The sequence below is a fragment of the Podarcis muralis genome, chromosome 10 (genome assembly GCF_964188315.1).
Source record: "Podarcis muralis chromosome 10, rPodMur119.hap1.1, whole genome shotgun sequence".
Classification (NCBI taxonomy): Eukaryota; Metazoa; Chordata; class Lepidosauria; order Squamata; family Lacertidae; genus Podarcis; species Podarcis muralis.
In genome coordinates, this window is record NC_135664.1 from 7,640,998 (window position 1) to 7,661,065 (window position 20,068).

Consider the following 20,068-nt stretch of genomic DNA (forward strand, 5'->3'; position numbering starts at 1 on the left):
AACATTAAAACACAATATTAAAAACATTTTAAAATGTAATGATTTTTTCCACCAGTCCAGACAGACGCACACAAACAAACAAACACATCAGGTAGTGTAAATATGTGCTGGAATCTGAATTGCATTAAAATAGACTAGGGAAAGCCTTATTCTCTAGGGAAATTGAATCTAAACTACATTTCAAAACCAAAGCACACATTGCAAGCATAAGTACATGTCTGCAGGAGAAATGTCACGACACTGCAGGCAACCATCTCATAAATGGATGTTTTAAGGAGCAAACAGGACAATGTAATTCAGTTTCACTGGGTGACATCCAGCATAGCATATGCAGGCACTTGCTAGCGCAATGGCACTTTCCCTTCCTTTTCCCTCCTCTACCTACAGCCCAGGGGACTCAAAAAACTGCTTTGGGGATAAGGGCATGCACAATGGACCGAAGGAGGAAGAAGAGAAATAGCAAGTTCTGCTGTACAAGCTGATTTTCACTGCTCATATAGGTGGACATCTTTAGAGCTTGCCACTTTGTATTAGTAACCATTATGGGTGAAAATAACCTTTTTCCTTGGTTTTTCAGTTTTACTTTTCAATTTTACTTTACAGTGACTACTTTCTTCAGAATTAATTCTTCACTACATTGCATTAGTGTTAAGCTGCACTTAATACTTCAGCCTTTTAGTGGGCTTTAATTATAATACTCCCACACTATTATCACTGTTTACAAACATTAAAAACTCCCCCCTCCAGCTATTCTTGTGATTAACAGAAAAACACCAACAACAAAAAATGCTCTAATTAGTTTTGGTTAAATGCTTGCTCACTTTGTCCATAATCTTGGATCTTCTTGCATCCTCAAATACCTACTTCAGCTTAATTAAAACCCTTGTATATTAGTCTGATACCCAAATGCAGGGCATACTTATCTTTACATTAAATTTGCCAATGTGTTCTACTTGTTGCCGATAAACAGTTTGTTCTGATCTTAATAATGAACTTTTTAGTTCCAGGGGCATTTGGGAGAATTTATGGAACAAGAATGTGTGAGTATAATAATAACATGTTGCATACTTCAAAGGATTGAAATATTTCCTTTTGCTCCCAAGCAGAAAGAAGGAATTGTATACTTCCAAACATGAACTGGCTTTCCGCTTGACCCTGCTGAGATGGTCACTAAAAGGAAAAAGGAAAAAAACTAGCTAAATCTGTAAATCTACTCAACCTCTCCCCCTTCTCTAGCGACAAGATGAGCATCTTTACTTCATTCAAAGTGCTACAGCTAACTGTTATTTTGCCAAAGCTTACTTTCAAAGAGATAAAATTATTATTGGCTGCTGTTTACATGTTCCTACACTGGCTAGCATTCTGCTACATTGCTCCTGTAATGTTTGTGTAGGTATTTTGGCTAGGATGCTCTCCTGGTTCAGATTAGAGTGCCCCCTTCCCAACATGCCTGTTCCATTTTGGACAGCATAAACAGGCAAGTAGTTGCTTAAGGATCCTTTAGTTAAACCCTCAAAGATGCTAGGTGAAAAGAATAAAATAAAAGGTCCCTTCCTTTTGTGCCCCTAATAGGCCAGATAGCTACTGCTCCTCCAGTTGCTTTACTTATTAGTATCACAAGAACCCCAGAGGTGCAATGCTGTTTCAATGCTCTTTCAACAACTGACTTGTGCACAGCCCCGCTTCCTTCGACAAGCCTAGTGGGAGGCAAGCTACACAGATTTCCCTTGGAATGGGAAATACTCCTCAAAGACATATGGATTCTGAACAGTCCAAGCCTCACCAGATAATGGTCCAATCATGACAACAGAATGCATTACACTACTCCTATACGCAAAGGGACGTGGGTGGCGCTGTGGGTAAATGCCTCAGCGCCTAGGCTTGCCGATCGAAAGGTCGGCGGTTCGAATCCCTGCGGCGAGGTGCGCTCCCGTTGTTCGGTCCCAGCGCCTGCCAACCTAGTAGTTCGAAAGCACCCCCGGGTGCAAGTAGATAAATAGGGACCGCTTACTAGTGGGAAGGTAAACGGCGTTTCCATGTGCGGCTCTGGCTTGCCAGAGCAGCGATGTCATGCTGGCCACGTGACCCGGAAGTGTCTCCGGACAGCGCTGGCCCCCGGCCTCTTGAGTAAGATGGGCGCACAACCCTGTCAAGTCTGTCAAGACTGGCCCGTATGGGCAGGGGTACCTTTACCTTTACTCCTATATGCAAACCAAACCAAACCAAACCAAACTCATCCCAGGTGAGAGTCAGAGACCTGTCTCCCCTGCCTACAATTCTACATCCTGACTCGGGGGGGGGGTGAGCCCCTGCCCTGTGACTCCATGAAGTGTTGACCTAAAGCAATGAACCCTTTAGGGTGATCCCACCACCTAGGGCAAGGTCTGGACCACACCCACACCCCAGCTGCACTGGCTCAGCCAATAATCAAACAGCACCTACACTACAATTAATAGCATGCAAAAGCAGCACTGAGAAAAATTGGCTGGGTGAAAAAAGCTGCATTTAATCACAATTATAGTGTGCCATGTATGTAGGAGGAGAGAGAACCTAGTGGGTGTCATGCAGGTTTCAAGTTGCACCTGGGACTGATGGGACAAAGAAGAAAAAACAGCTGATCCCACACGGGCTCCTTTGGGAGGAACAGTAGGATATAAATTCAGTAAAGAAATAAATTGCTGAAATTATAAAATCCAGCAGTTTGACAGATCTGTCTCTAGCCTTAACCAAAGAACTCAGGTTCCCTGTAAGAAAGAGAACAAAAACAAAGAGAAAGACGGAGGTATTTTATAGTAGCAAAGCTAGGAATTAAATTTTATGTGGAGAACAAGGTAAAAAGTAAGGTTGACAGAAGCCTAGTAGCAATACCCTGTGGCTGGAGATAACAGAATCATCAAAAAAATAAAAATGCCATCTTGATGTAACAGATCATCAGTCCATTTTAGGAACTCAATCCTGAATGCCTAAACTTTGTATTCTTAAGGACACAAAAGCAAGTAAGCTGTGTTGGATCATAAGAAAATCAGACCATAGGGGGGTTTTGCATGGATTTACATGGCTTCCTTTGTTTTGTGGATGTCAAGGGTAAAATTATTCATGGGCAGAGAGCCAGTGTGGTGCTGAACTAGGGCCTGGAATACCAGGGTTCAGATCGCCACTCAGCTATGAAGCTCACTGAGTGACCAGTAGAGCAATCTCAGCATAACCTATCTCACAGGGTTGTTGTGAGCATAAAAAGGAGAGGAAGAGCAATATATGGGACTGTGGTGTCCTTGTTTCAGTTCACATACTGTTTTGTAAAGTCTGATTCACCTTTAAATGCAAACTGGATTGAATTTCTCAACCTCCCATATAATTAACATGGACAAGGGTAGTGTTCCTACCCTCTAGTCAGCAGGCCTGAGACCTCTGGAGTGTGTACACACCCTACTCTCTAACTGATTCCAATCAATTCAGCCTGAGGACATACCTGTTGATTTACAGCCCTTAAGAGGAACCGTACAGGAAACACTGAGCAACCCAACCGTAGAATACCGCTAATACAATAAATGCATGAACATCCATTAAGGTTAGGACTCACACCTAAAAGGATGTGCACGAAAACCCTTTGGCGTCCCAATCGCATTTGAGCATTCACTGCTTGCTTTAGGTGTGGTAGAAAAAGGCTATCAATATCTTTCTCCTCTTTAGTCTTAGGAAAAAGCCCCCTCCTGTTAACTGAAGCTTTAAGAGGAATCCTCATGCAAGAACAAAGGTTCTATTTTATTCTAGTCTGTTGCGGGTGACATTCATTTTCCTTGGTTTTCCCACCCCTCCATCTTTATTATTTTTGTATTCTGTTGTCCAAGGTCTCTGAGGGACCTTGTATCCGACCAGTGCTTTTGTTCAACCTCCATGACTTTCTCCCAAGGAACGTTCCAAACGTTATGGAGCTCAAGGGAAGGATTTGCCTAGCCCCGTTTCTCCATCACAGTATTTTCCTTGATATTTCTTGACAGCATGCTACACTTTGTAATCTAAGGGTGCCTAGACCTTTGAGAAGTCATAAGGAACAACCCAAGCAACTACAGTGCCCCAGCGCGAAGGAAGATCTCAAGATCTAAGCAGAACCCAGAAATAGATCATGTTGCCACTTGGGCCTCCTGTCACTTTCTAACTCTCCAGGCAAGCATGTCACAAACACTGCCCCAGGCAGTGTCATTTATATTTGGCTTCTTTCTCTAACCTGAGTCAGCTCTCCATATGTGTATCTGGTGCCCACTGCCTTCAGATTTTCTTGCTTAACATTAATTTCCCATCTCCTTTCTTCACCTGCTGCTCTGTCTCAGTCCTTTCCATCGCCTCCTTCTATAGATTTAGTGAAGCAATTATCAGTCCGATGTGATTGCTGTGCATGTATCTAATATGTGGATTTTGTAATAAAATGAATATTTAATTACTTTAAACTCTGATTCATCATCTCCCTGGGCTTTTTGGGGGGGAGTGGGAGGATATAAACTTAATAAATAAATAAAATAGTGTCTTGGAAAATCTAGGTTTTGACATGGCACATCATAATTCTTGGTTTTAATACTTAACACACATTCCTTGGGTATACATTTGAAGCAGAATATTTGTGTAGACAAGGACATATGGTAGCAAACTGATGCTCATCCTATGGCCTGCCCAAGCCATTTCAGGTCCTCAGCTCCAGGACAGATTTTAAGGAATATGTTGGATTAGAAGCAACACAGGTGCATTCTGCAGGTAGAGAATGTTATAGTATGCTTCATTAAAAGTCAGCTAGAAAACTGTAGGAATGAATCGAACTCTCATTATTGAACCTGCAGACCACCCTGGAGGTTTCTGCTGAAAGGTGGCTTGTGAATTCTCTCAAACAAACAAACAAAACAGTTTTTCTTCTTTTCTACACACCAGCCTCCTATCCAGGCTTGGGATGATAACCCATACATTCCAGAATGTCACAGGAGATACAATAAGTTAAAAACTATTGGGAGCCAGCTTATCAGCGCATTAACATTATTTCTCAACAGTACTTTCTAGCATGAAGGCCTATCTAGCAATTGCTATTAATGGATTCTAAACCTTGATTCTTGACTACCCTGGTTCACAGTACATAGGACTGTTTTCCAAAGCTTTGTAAAATGTGACCGGTGCAGAATGTTAACAACTACCTGCTACTGGGGTGAGTATCCCTGCCCCCGCATGCACCTTTGAACATTTTATTTAAGGTTTTTACACAAACATGTCAAACATTAAGGGATAGCTATCTTGGCACACATATATGCATGTTACATGACTGCATTGGCTTTCAATTGCTGTCTTGGTAACAATGACCTGAGCAAGTCTATCTGGAACACCATCGGTTCTTATATTGCTCATCATAGTGTTGTTTTCTTGGGCCACAATCCAGCTCAGAGAAAAAGGAGGCAGTGCCTGGAGAGCCATATGCCCAGACTATCCAGGCCAAAAGGTGTGCCCTTCCTCGACTCCTCTAGCTCAGAAGGCATTGCATCTAGGCAGCACTCATCCTCAAGCCATAGAAGCCAGCAACTGCAAAGTTGGGCAACGGCCTGTTAAAACAAGACATAGCTCCTTAGAGAACATAGGGCATCAGGTCAGCTAGCTCTCATAAGACTGAACCATGCTGCCAGGGCAACAATTCACTCCTGGTGAGTTTGGGCCTACAGGGAGCTCTCCATGATTCTGCTCAACTGTCTTCTGCCCCGCCCACTCTTACTTGGTTGATTCTCTTCAAGACCTAACAACTCTCCTAAAAATGTGGGTGCCCCAGACTCTATCCGACACCACCATCCTAGACCCCAACCCAAGGATAGACCAAATACACAGTAACGACAGTGGGAAATGACATCTGAACTTCAATGTGCCTTAAGCCAATATAGGCAAAAGCACAAAGAAGGCATTCCCAGTAGCCACTCCATAACTACTGAACTCCCTTCTCCTAGAGGAGCTTGCCCAATCTTAAACATCCTGCAGAAGTACTGGGAAAACCCCTTTGCAGCTGATTAATTTATTTTTAATCAATTAAGTTTCATATTTTTGTCCCATTTGGTTAATGGCGTCAGCTACCCCAACTCACGTAACTCCTCAAAAACAAAAACATCACAACACAGCTTACAATAGACAATATTCCAATCAAACACAGCTCCTGGGATGTCAGGTACCGAGAGCAGGTCTGTGTTGCACCATAGAAAGCCCTCAAGACAATTCAAACACAGCACTGATAAGCTCCAGAGGGAACAACCCTGCACTACGTTGGACAGTGATTCACTGCCTTTACGGTGAGCGGAATATAATGAGCAAATAAAATAAAAAAAATCAATCACACTCTGGTACAGAACTATTAAATGCAGTATATTTGCTACATTTACAGCTGGTTAGAGTTGGTTTAGAAAGTTCCAAATTAAAATGCCAACCCTAAATTTATGTCAGCTCATCTGCCCTAGGATGTCAGGATGCTGTTATGTTTCATAATAATTTATAATTTACTTTTCTGTAAACCCTCTCCTAAGAACTTACAATGTGCACAGAAAATTTCAAGGGTGAATGTTTGAGCACTAAGCAAAAAAATGCACATTTGTTTTTATAGCCAACATTTCTGACCTTTGGAAAAATTGTGCCTTGAGTGGCACAATGAAAGCCCATTAATTGTTTTCACTGCACTGTTGTCTAAGCGTAGCAATGCTAACATTGTAAGATCACAAGGACTGCAACATGAAAGTACAGCTGAATCCAACTTTACAGTGGTACCTCTGGATGCGAACGGGATCCGTTCCGGAGCCCCGTTCACATCCAGAACCAAACGCAACCCGCATCTGTGCGTACGCGGGTCGCAATCGCTGCCTCTGCGCATGACATCATTTTGACCATCTGCGCATGTGCGAGTGGCGATACCCGGAAGTAACACGCTCCGTTACTTCCGGGTCGCCGGATCGCGGAACCCGAAAATACTTATCCCGAAGCTACTTCAACCCAAGGTATGACTGTACTGACTTTCTAGCATCATCTAAAGACACATCTTCTTTATCCAGGCATTGCAAGCAGGGTTTAAATTGTGTTGTATGTGTCTTGGGATACAGAGGATTGTTTTTATATATTTTCTACACTGCCCTGGTATTCCATGGAAAGAAAGGCAGTCTAAAGATGCAATAAATAAATTCAATAAACAAATAAAACATTTCAGTAAAAGGTCTTGGAAATCAGCCAACCAAGACAACTCATACGAACTGACCTCTGAACATCTTGATTATATTTTATTTTACAATCACTACTTCCTAGTCCCTCAAAATTAAGCAGTTTCCTTGATGAGAGGTTTAAATGTAGCTTGCAGAAACAAAAGTTATATCATAACTGTAAATAGCTATTCGACCTTGATCAATATCGAGCATGGCCAACCTACTTTCATTTCTCAACTGTTTTCATGTGCCCATCAAACCCTCCCTCTAATGAACAATTACTTTGCTCTTTTAATTGAAACAGTCAAAGCTGGTGACTTGCTTTCACACAGATTTAACAGCCACAATTCTAAGCAGCTATATTTATTTTAGTGCTCTATATCTCATACCTGAGTTTGCTTGTTTCCTCCTTCCATTCTCCATTTGTGCTATTTCATTTGAGTTTGGAAAATGAGCTCATTGTAATTGTGCTAATTCAGAAATCTGTACTTATTTCATAGACTATGAGTCTATGTTGGAAGGGACCCCGTGCATCATCTAGTCCAACCCCTGCCACGCAGGAATATGCACCCAGACAGGAATCAAACCTGTGACCTTGGCATTAGCAGTACCAATGTCTAACCAACCAAGCTAATCAGATTTGTTCATTTTTTCTTCCACAAAGAAGGGCTCCCAGAATGGCATGCAGATCATTACAAACCAGACAGTCCTTGCTCTTGGGTTTACAATATGGAAGGTCTTCAAACTATAACACTTTAATGCAGGTGTTCTTAAAGCTGTCTCACATCAGGCCTCCCCAAACCAGGAAGCAGCTGTTTGAAGCTTCTATCAAATTAAAGTAAGTTCACTTCACTTTTTATTCTGTACAGTGGTACCTCGGGTTAAGAACTTAAATCGTTCTGGAGGTCCATTCTTAACCTGAAACTGTTCTTAACCTGAAGCACCACTTTAGCTAATGGGGCCTCCTGCTGCTGCTGCACTGCCGCCACACGATTTCTGTTCTCATCCTGAAGCAAAGTTCTTAACCCGAGGTACTATTTCTGGGTTGGCGGAGTCTGTAACCTGAAGCATCTGTAACCCGGGGTACCACTGTATTTGGATCCTGGAGTACATGATAAAGGAGCCAGCTATCAAGTATGAAGGTAGTGTGTACACACCCCTTTGAAATACTTTATTAGAGTACTGAGGAATTGACCCTTAGTTTCTAAGTATTTTTAAGTGAGGCATCTCAAAATATTTGCTCCCTATATACTACACAGGAAGCCTTTTATTAAGCGTTCAGCTGCAAAATTTAAAGTGAACACTGACTTTAAAGCAGAAGAAGACAACTGAGCTGTCATTGTTCATTTTCATCCCCCAGCTACATGGCAAGCAATTAAATAGAAAAAACGAAAAAGAAGAAGTCAGGACACACGAATGCATAGCATGAAGTGCTGGAGGAAAGACTCCTACGAAAGCAAAGCTATTAGAAAAATAAGTAGTTGCTTCATTGACCCCAGTACTCAATCAAGAAGATGAGACAGGCCGCCTTCTACAGTGCACCTCTTTAGAAGTAATGACAGAGTATTCTGCCTAACCCAATCAGGGGCGAGGCTAGCTGCTCCGGCACCCAGAGTGGCAGGTGCAGGACGAGCCACCCATGGGGGTGGGGCGATCTGCCCGGGGTGGCAGCGTGGTGAGCTGCCCATGGAGTCCTCTGGCAGATGCAAGCCCCATGCTGCGCCCCATGCTGCACGTTTCAGGCAGCGCGGGGTCCCAAGCCACCACAGAACTCCCAGGAGAGATACGTGGCTCGGGTGCGCTGCAGGCTAGGCCCTGCGGTAAGTGCCGACCCCCACAGGGTGCCATTTTGTCACACACCCCCAAGGATGACACCCGAGGCAGAACCCCCTGCACCCCCCTTCCTATGCCCCTGAACCCAATCAAGGCAAATATTAAGGAACCAAAGATACTGTTCAGTTGTCCCCTAGCCATTGCCAGATCATAGAATCATAGAATCATAGAGTTGGAAGAGACCACAAGGGCCATCGAGTACAACCCCCTGCCAAGCAGGAAACACCATCAGAGCACTCCTGACATATGGTTGTCAAGCCTCTGCTTAAAGACCTCCAAAGACGGAGACTCCACCACACTCCTTGGCAGCAAATTCCACTGTCGAACAGCTCTTACTGTCAGGAAGTTCTTCCTAATGTTTAGGTGGAATCTTCCTTCTTGTAGTTTGGATCCATTGCTCCGTGTCCGCTTCTCTGGTGCAGCAGAAAACAACCTTTCTCCCTCCTCTATGATACGCAAGAGTTTATACATGTATGAGAAACTGAGGCTCTCTTTCCAATGAACTTCTGTGCATTCAATACAAATCAGGATTTCTCATTGCGGCACTTTAGGTAGCACCCCGCAGCGTTTCTACCGTGTCTTAAGTGAAAGTGAAAGTGGCCCCCCTTGGATTATCTCTTTTCCTCAATAAGCAAGTAAACAGCAACTGAGGAGAGATTTAAATTTGGAACATGGGACAGGAAGAGGTCCAGGGGCTCAAACTATAGGAGGCTCTGGGTGCCTGAGCACCCACAAAAATTGTTCTGGGTGCTCAGCCCCCACACTGCAGGGCACCCAATGCAATTTCCAAGGTCTCTCAAGGCCTCAGACAGCATCTCCGAGGCCTCAGAGATGCTGTCCGAGGTCTCACAAAGCATTGGAAATGCTGTCCAAGACCTTGGAAACTGACTTCCAGTGGTACCAGAAGTTGGGTTCTGAGGCTGGGGGGGGGGGGTGTGCATTTAACATCACAACGCAATGTGACATCATGACGTCATGCACACCGGGCACCCAAGTCGGCTCCTCTGAAGAGGTCAAAAACCTTCCTTCAGCCCCAGTCAAGATATCTCCCAACCCCAGTTCATGTAGCTGCTATTATGGGAGAGACTGCGGATCAATATCCTGCGTCATTTATTTATTTCTAGTCTGGCCCTGAGGTAAGAATTCTAAGCTGATCAACTGAGAACCGTGATAGACAGGCCATGCTGCCTTAAGAAGATCCACATGACACTTTGAAAATGACTGCCTTTTAAATTGAATATAATGCCAACCAACACCACAACTTCTAATTCTCGTATTGTTTCCCTTTAGGCCAACAAGGCATTTGATATTTGTCAACGTAAAATGAGCACCTTAAACACTACAAGTAACTGATAGCAGCAACATAAAAGTTATCAAAGCCAGTCAGTGCATACACACATACAAATTACTACAAGCAGAACTCAACTGTGGGACTAGCACACGAGGCCAGGAAGAAGACCATCAATGCCAATCCCTACATATGACAATATGCGGCAAGTATTAGTACTAGTCCTGGTTCAGTAATTGCTGCATCCATAAGCAACTGTGAAAACATCACTTACTCAGCAGCTGCTCAAGAATAAATGTACCAGGGAAATGACTGTGATAATAATGGGAGAATCATCTGTGTAATTTCTCCTTCACAGAAGGAAAGAGCAATGAGCAAAATGCTCAGAATCCACCTCACATTGTGGATTCTCATGAATACTATTAATAGAAGCTGAGGGTGTAGACACAATTGCTGAAGACCCTGCTTAAATGTCCACTTCTTTTAAAATATCATTTTGGAAATAATTGTTAACTTATATGCCAACTGATTACAGTGGTACCTCGGGTTAAGTACTTAATTTGTTCCGGAGGTCCGTTCTTAACCTGAAACTGTTCTTAACCTGAAGCACCACTTTACCCAATTGGGCCTCCTGCTGCTGCCGCACCGCCGGAGCACGATTTCTGTTCTCATCCTGTAGCAAAGTTCTTAACCCGAGGTATTATTTCTGGGTTAGCGGAGTCTGTAACCTGAAGCGTATGTAACCTGAAGTGTATATAACCCGAGGTACCACTGTACATGAACTATTTTCATTTTAGGGAGTCTTAAATGCTTACAGAAAATCTAAGTTTATTACGTCATGCAACCCTTTAAGTCTGGCTGTTCAAATACCAAGGAGAACAGGAGTTTTTGAACAGGAACTGCCTTTTATGTATAGACAAGTGGGAACCCACAACAAAATGTTGCAGTGTTACTCCTAGTCCTTAGCAGGTGTGCTCTGGCTCAGGGTTTTGGAGTTTTGGAGTGCTAAGTACTCATGGAACAGTTAGGTCTCAGGAGGGAGAAAGGAGTGAAAGACATTGCTTCAATTTCTCACACTTGGGAAACTTTCTCCACCTAAATTGGAGGGAAAGATGGCATGAAATTATGCTCCTGAGGGTAGAATTACATGGGGAGTCCAATCTTATGCAGATTTACTCAGACGTCCGACTAAGTTCAATACAACTTATTCACAAACAAATGTGCATAGGATTACACCGTTAATCACCAAAACTTTAGTATTTTCCATGTAAATTTTTATTTTGAATATACACACCATACTGCTTATATCTGCATATTTAATTGATTGGAAACACTTCAAATAAGGATATGTTCATATCACTTGTTCCAAGGAGGTGAATCCCTATATTTTTAAGGCTTTATGTGTGAATGTGCCGCACCCCACTCCTTTTCATGGAAGTACAATGAAGAGATTCTGCAGATTCTGAATTTGGGTTCAGAGATACTAATTACCCCTTTTCATTCATCAAAATCTTCACAGAAGCTTCAATGTTAGCATTAAACAGAGCAGAAAGTCAGAAAGGAACAAAAAGTTATGTTAATTTGGCCATTTTGAAAAGGATAAATAAAAAACAAGAAGATAGCTGTATGTCTAAAGTAAATATTTTCTTCAGCGCTGATAATAATACAAAACACACAAATAAGTAGTAGTAAAAAGCCACCGAAAACAAAGTGGAAATAAAAACACATGAAGATAGAAAGCTGTTTTGAAAAGCTGAATTTATCTTCTACTATAAATGCTGAGGGGGGAAATTGGGGGCTGGGGGGGGGGGAATCAAGGAAAGTAGAGCTGGAAGGGACCCCAAGGGTCATCCAGTCAAAGTAATGAAAGTAAAGGTAAAGGGACCCCTGACCATTAGGTCCAGTCGCGGACGACTCTGGGGTTGCGGTGCTCATCTCGCTTTACTGGCCAAGGGAGTAATGAAAGTAAGGTAGGCTAAATCATGTAGAAATGTAAAGGAAAAAAATAACAGGGCATTATTTTCTAAAAATGTATTTTGCTCTTTCAAGCCACAAATGAATCGAGCAAGAGAGATGAGGCTGGGACTACTGGCAGTTTAACCAGTTGGGGTGCCCACAGCAGCCTGCAAAGCGAGTGCTGCTCAGTTTTGAAAGCTGCTTATTTGGCAATGCGATCTGTACATATGAAAACCACCAAAATCTCTGGGAGCATTTGCATCCTTACCACCACAGTTATATTCATACACCTATACCACACTTCCCAAATATATAGTGTAACTAAATTATGCCTACTGCTACAGGATTAAAGATTATGTATATTTACCCAATAGGGACGCGGGTGGCGCTGTGGGTAAAAGCCTCAGCGCCTAGGGCTTGCCGATCGAAAGGTCGGCGGTTCGAATCCCCGCGGCAGGGTGCGCTCCCGTTGTTCGGTCCCAGCGCCTGCCAACCTAGCAGTTCGAAAGCACCCCCGGGTGCAAGTAGATAAATAGGGACCGCTTACTAGCGGGAAGGTAAATGGCGTTCCGTGTGCTGCGCTGGCTCGCCAGAGCAGCGATGTCACGCTGGCCACATGACCCGGAAGTGTCTCCGGACAGCGCTGGCCCCCGCCTCTTGAGTGAGATGGGCGCACAACCCTAGAGTCTGTCAAGACTGGCCCGTACGGGCAGGGGTACCTTTACCTTTACTTATATTTACTCAAAAGACAATTTACTGTAGAAGTAGGGTATGAAATGCCTTCTTGGTTTCAAAAGCATATCCCCAACCAGTAATTCTGGTGCATGCACTTGCATACCACACAGGAGCTCCTAAATGCAGAGGAAACTCTGCATAAGAAAAGCTGCTCCATTTGCTTCCATGTTGGAGAATGGTCAGCAGGTACAACTCTACAGCTCCTGCAACACAAGGTTCAACAGTGGAGCTCTAGATACTAATAAGATCACATGGACACTGGACCACGGACAGTGCATCTTGAAGTAACTGCCTCAGAGTTCTTTTGCTTCACATCCTGTTTTACACTTTTAGCATCATTTTTATTACCTCTTTCTTAACTCGAGTCCCAAGATGGGGCAATCACTTGAGTTGTAGAAGCAGCAAAGAAAGAAAGCATCTCATTTGCTCTAAAAGATCAATTACTTCCAAAGGGGGGAAATATGGAACATATAGGGAACACTGACAGTAAGTAAATGTATATAGCAGAGAAAAAGTACTCTCTCTCAAACTCCTTTTTATTATTATTCATTTATATGTACTGTAGTTATAGCCCATCCTGCACCATGAAATCCACACCTTTTTGCTCATTTTGAGTATTGGTCTGAGTATTTTTTCAGCTCTGAACCACCAATTAGTTTTGTAGCACAACATTAAAGCACTCTGTGACCCAGCATAGTGTAGTGGTCCCTATTTGGTTTTTTATCTGCGAGATCCAGGTGCAAATCCCTACTCAGCCTATTTTTCTGTTTGATTCAGCAATAATTTGGAATTCTGAATATCTTGGGAAGGGAAAACAAACTGAATGCTCCCTTGGTGCAGGCAATTCACATTCCCTGTTCTTCATACTCTCCTTTCTCTACAGCCTCCTACTGCAGCCATCATCCATCCCTTACCTTTTTATCATACTTTTCTGATAAGAAACAGTGGGGGGAAGTAACAGCAATGCAGAGGCAGGCAATGGTCCCAGCAACAGTAAGGTCGTAGCAATATCAGGAAGAGGAAGTTGCATGCTACTTAGATGTTTTCTCCCAGGGCAGTCAGTCAGTCAATTACATTTATATTCTAACTTTCCTCCAAGGAGCTCACAGTATTGTACATAACTCTTTCCCACTCAAAGCACTACACCACGCTGGTTCACTCTTTCCCGCCCTGGGAGAGCAACAAGCCACAAGCCACATTAAGAGCCAGAAATCCTCTTCACTATGTTTGGAGGAGGCAGATCTACGATGGGTGCATTCTTCAGGGAGCCAACATCATAATCTATTTGCATAGAGAGGACGACATTAAGGCTGCTTCTAGCTGTGCTACTCCCTGGGGGCGAGTGAGTAACTGCAAGCGTTTTCCAGATCACTGCTCAAGGTGTCTTGCCATATTTAGGTACATGCATGAATGCCAACTGGTAAAGTTTTGGGGGAGCTGGGAAGTCTGTACTTATTTGCAGGGATAATTTACTACTAACTTCCAACAGAAATGCCAAAAGAAAACTCCACCACAATAACCCCAAATACAGAAACATATTGGACACCCACCCACCCCATTATCTAAAGCATTCATCTTCTATTTCATATAATCATAGAAGGGATCCCGAGGGTCATCTAGTCCAACCCCATGCAATGCAGGAATCTCAACTAAATCAATTCTCGCTAAGGTATTAATCATCTTTTGTGGACACCTTTTATAGAATGGCTGGCAGGCAAGAGTCCAAAGGTCTGTATTTTCAATTTTTAAAAAAAATATATAATTCATTTCACTAAGTCTATCAACCAAACAAAAAGCTGATGCAAAACAAGGAAGCAAAACCGATTATTGACAAACAGATCAAGCCCAGTTTTAAAACCAGAATATAGCGTGATCAAATGAAGCAAAGAGTATCATGCAAGTTAAACACTAGAGTATAAGCGTAAACATGGCTTTCAAAATAAATAGATAGATAGATAGATAGATAGATAGATAGATAGATAGATAGATGGAGAAGGGACTCTTAGAGAGCCAATCCTGATGAGTCATTTTCTCTAGGAACATAGGTGCTGTCAGAGTGTTTATCAACATTTTGGATGACACGTATTAGTTGCTTTCCAGCACTACGATCTTCAACTCTAACAAATTTGAAGCCTTCCAAATCCAATGCTCTTCTTATCATTACTCTACTAGGTCCCTTTCCCTTTACGGCATAACTAATAGCATAATCCTATGCATGTTCACTCAGAAGAAAATCCAAGTGTGTTTCATGGAGTTTAATTCAAGGAAAGTACGCATAGAAACGCAGCCTAAATGTGAAAGCTTGCAAAGTGGCAACCATGTGTGCAGTGATATTGGGCAGAACATTTTTCAAGATGGAAATTTTCCCAACACTATATTCCACAGAAAAAAATCCATTTCTAAAAAATGTGTTGCTTTATAAAGGTAACATAATGGACACAATCTCAGTAAAACCAGGCAATTTCAGATGACTATCCCTATGAAGCATGCATTTACATTACCGCTTTGGGTACACGCTAAAATTCATGTGTTCTCTTTTTGTTGTTAAAATTTAGAACACGTTAGAGATGTGTATGCTATTTGTCTGCATTTCTTGAACTATTACCAAATATTCCAATTAAGATAGTATCAATTTGTTCAAAATAAATCACATCAGGGCCTGATTTGCACAGCACAGGTAAGTCACTCTGGCTTACTGTGAACAAGCAAGCATATCTTTTCCCAGAGTGCAGAAAACCCGAGTGTTGGTTTCACACATGTGAACTATCAAATGCCACTTCTTTTCATAGTTAATTTGGAGATAAATGAACCACAAGCACTGATTTGTAGGTTTCCACCCACTTGGGAATAGCAGTATGGACACAATTTTAACAAGATATGTGAATTGGGCCTATATGTGCTTTGTTTTTTTAAAAAAAATCCAAATGAAAAATATCAGTTCAACGTCAGCTATTAGAAAAACCTTTGAGATATTTATACAGCATGTAAAATTAACGTGGTGTATTTTAACATTTTGTTTGCTAAATATAAGCGAGACGTGCTAAATCAGAGCCTAAAACACAATTGATTTAGGACATCAAAGGCACTTCTGGAAAACCCCATCACTGTATGGTCAGACATCTGTATACTGTTCCAATTCATGAGAGTTTAAATAAATGTGTGAACAACACCAATGACTGCAAGCGTTCACATGAAAGAATGGAGAGTATGCACAAACTAGCAGTGTGAACAGCATGAACAGGTTTTCACACATTGTCCAATTGTCGTGAATGTGCAAAAGTCAAATATTTTTAGCTCTAGGTCTAGAACAAGGGTGAGGGACCTGTGGCCCTCAGACACCATGATCCATGGTTATGGATGAAGGCGGGTGTTAAGTCCAACAATATCTAGAGCAGGGCATCCAATTTTTCATACTAAGTGGGTCACAAGAGTACTTCATCATGGAACCTGTGGGTCATACACTGCCTTGTCAAATTTTGGAGAAGGCCAAAATTTGACACCCACCCACCCAGCTTTTGTGCTGCCTTCCAAAAGCCAAATAACCGGCCTTTGGAAGGAGGAGTGAGGCTCTGGCAGCATTCTGGAGCCCTCCCACATCCTTCCCAAAGCTGGGAAAGCGGTAACTAGGCTTTGGAAAGGAGTTGGAGGGACTCTAGGACCCTGTCATGACCCTCACACTGCCTTCCCAAAGCCCAGTAGCTCACATATCCATCTTTGGGTAGGCAAAATGAAAGCTTGACAGGGCGCATCAAAATGTTGTCTAAAAAGGTCTCCACGGCCCATTGGACCGCCCTGGTCTAGAGGGCCACAGGTCCCTCAACCATGCTCTGGAATGTTCTGAAGATGTTCAGTGCAGGAGCAGGGTTTTCCATGTGTGTTCTGACACACAGACCACAAATATTATCCTTATTGATGTTGTCAGTTTGTATAGAGTCTCCACACACCTTCATTTGAGTTTGCAGCTTTCGGGGCTTATGTTCGCTTTACACTAATCCCAAACTTTAGATTTCCTACCTGCTACAAAATAAATAAATAATAGTAATAATAGTGCTAATCTACATTTCCTAAGTAATTTATTTAAAAAATGGCACAGAGATTCTGAAATACTATTATCTCCTTGTAGTCAATAACTTAAAAAAATACATTTTTAACTCACACAGGACCAATCTAGAAAAAGTTGGTCTCGTTTAGGTGTAACTAACTCTCCCTACATTGGGAGCAATGCAAGAAAGACATACTTCTGCAGTTCTGTGGTTTTTATAAAGTACATGTCTATGAAATTATATCAAAAGACTAAAATATCTAGCACTTCCTGTCTGACCATAGCTAATCCACAATGTGGTCTTTAAAATTTACAGTTTGTAAAGATATATCTATACGGTACATTCATTTATATTCTTATTATGATATATGCTGTTGCTTTCCTTGCCAATCAAGGACATTTCTCATGGTCCATTAGCACAATGTCTGCCCTTAAATTTACTTCCTCCCTATCTTATTATGTGCATTTATGCATTAAGGAAGAAGATTAATTCCAATTAGATGCCAGTTTCATCTCACAGTTAAAATGTATTTCTGAACAGCATGAGCTATCAGCTCCTTCATTATGTATATGTATGTGTATATATATATATATTACATATACACATATATATCAAACACAACAATGCTCTCGTTGGTTTCACCCCAGTATCAGTGCCATTCTTTTTAAGAGAAAACCTAAAATCATAGTTGGCATTCTTTGCCTGTGCTATTTTCATCTCCATCCTCTTCCCTAACGTCATCACCTCCATTTTATTGGCATAACATTTATAGCTCATATAGAACCAGGTTAGGGATGGAAAAGCTGAACACAACCCAATTAGCATTTTAATTCAGAGTTTCTATTTCTACAGCAAAACGACTAAACCCTTTCATTACATTTCTCAGTTCTGAAAATACACCTTTTTTAAAAAATCACCAAAATGAAAATGTGCCTTCCTTGATCCCCTACTCCACCCCACACACCATTTTATGCATTTTTCTTTGCTGTGAATATCTTGCATCTCTATGATAAAATTAAAGCAATCCTGGTTGATTACAGTAGCTTGCTCTCCCTTTTAAAATTTACAAATCCAATTAAATGGCTATTATTGTAAAGCTATACAAAGCATACAGTCGAGGTTCTGTTTTAATTATATGCCCTATATCCTCCTGATTAGCTGAGATACATCTACTGCATTGGAACTGTGCTCTCTTATGCCCATTTTGATGAATATTCAACATAAAATCAGAATTTAGGTTTACTGAATCAATAATTATGCCATCGTCTCCTATAAAAAAAATGGATATCACAATATAGATCTGAGATGGAAAGATTAATGTAGGTTTAGTAACAGAACTAGTGTTGCTACATATGAAACATAATTTATTTAGTATACATTCTAGTGTCAAAAATTAATCTTACAGCAAATATGGTTGAACAGGTTTGATACCCCTGCTACATACCAAGAAAACCAAAAGGTTACATAAATAATGTAAAATTAAATTACTAATGGATATTAGAAGCAGATTGACAGACAAAATGATTGTTCTAAAAACACTTCTGAGTCATTTTGTCCTTACCTGCAGGCATGAACCATTACTGCATGCAGTGACTGCTCCATTTCCTAGCACAGACTTGAAGCAGCATCACATCTCTCACACGGAATGTGACTAATTCATAGGTTTGCAATTCCTAAGCTATTAGCAAAGGACACTCCCTTTCAACCTAACATACTGCTTTTAACAGAATTTATTTTCTCCTAGCCTAAATTCAAGTACAATCCTATTTTTAAGTGACATTATCTGATATATGCATGTGTGTGTGTGTGTGTGTGTGTGTGTTTGTGTGTGCGTGCAACATCTCTCAATCTAGATTTAAAAATCAAGATGCTTTCATGGGTGGAAACACACACACACACACACACACACTGCAGCAACAGTATAAACACGTATGTACCAGACGATGTATTATGGATTTGCATGCTGCACAGATTAGCCCTCATTTTTAAAAAAACATGAAATAATAAGCATTTGCCACTGTCGCAAAGCTTAACCAGCAGCAGATTCAATTAATAGATTACAATGGCAAGCATGCAATACATCAACACAATTGGCACACTTGACAGGAAAAATACCCTATACTGCGTCTTAGCATTACTACACCATTAATTGTTCATGCAGGAGATGTAGCTGTACCTTTCTGAAGAGGACGACTTCTCAGAGTTAACTGACATCAGCAGCTCAATCTTCTGCTTGATTTCTGGAAAAATCAGAAAATATTCACAACCAAAGACTGCCTGCCCTTGTTTTCCAATGCCTTATTCGAGAGAGATCCTTCCCCCTAATAATCCCCTTTGTTCCAAACGAAGCCACAAGATTCACTGTACTTCTGCAGAGGCAGATTCTATGGTGCTATAAAAGAAAAGGCTCCAGAGGCATCAGGCCTTGCTAAACTATGCACATGACTGTTTATGAAAGCAGGAAGTACCATTTCTTTTACACAGAGGGGTGTTTCCTCTTTTGAGGTTGAGCAGACATTTGCCAGATGATTCTGAGAACAGACTGCATGCAGAGGCACATTCCAGCTACTACGAAAAATCCAACAAATGGTTTATTGAGATACACAGCGAGACAGCAAGAAATCTTTTTTGTTGAAATATGTCATCGCTGCAAGAGATTCCAGGCTGGGGGAGGGGGACTGAATCGCTGTCACAAGGAAGGTGTTTACATGTGAATATATGGATTGGAAATATGAGCAGTATTAAGTAACCTGCATTTCCAGATTCATAGGGCACCAAATCATGAAAGTAAAAAGATATATTTTCTCCCATCTGAAGCTTCCCCCTTCTAATGCTCTCAACCAACAAACAGCAACACCCTCAGACCTGGGCTGGCATATTATATTTCCCCAAGCTGAAATTGTCTGAGAACACCAACTAGATGTTAAAAGGATAATCAATTTTACTCTCTTTTCTGGGAAGGGTGGGGAAGGGGACTGCCATACCATCTGTGATTTCCATGTCAAAATCAAAGCTTA

General features: G+C 41.6%; 1 protein-coding gene across 7 annotated transcripts in view; it reads right to left on the reverse strand.

Annotated features, from left to right (window-relative positions):
• The window catches only part of SRPK2 (SRSF protein kinase 2), an 88,242-nt gene that overhangs the window by 35,861 nt on the left and 32,313 nt on the right, over positions 1-20,068 (reverse strand). Inside the window, exon 2 of one of the 7 annotated variants that reach the window (XM_028747460.2) lies at positions 19,228-19,291. The exons of the other annotated variants lie outside the window; for them this stretch is intronic. Within the exon in view, the coding sequence (XP_028603293.1) occupies positions 19,228-19,265 (38 nt within the window). The 5' untranslated portion in view covers positions 19,266-19,291. The remainder of the gene's footprint in view (positions 1-19,227; positions 19,292-20,068) is intronic. 7 annotated transcript variants of the gene reach the window in all.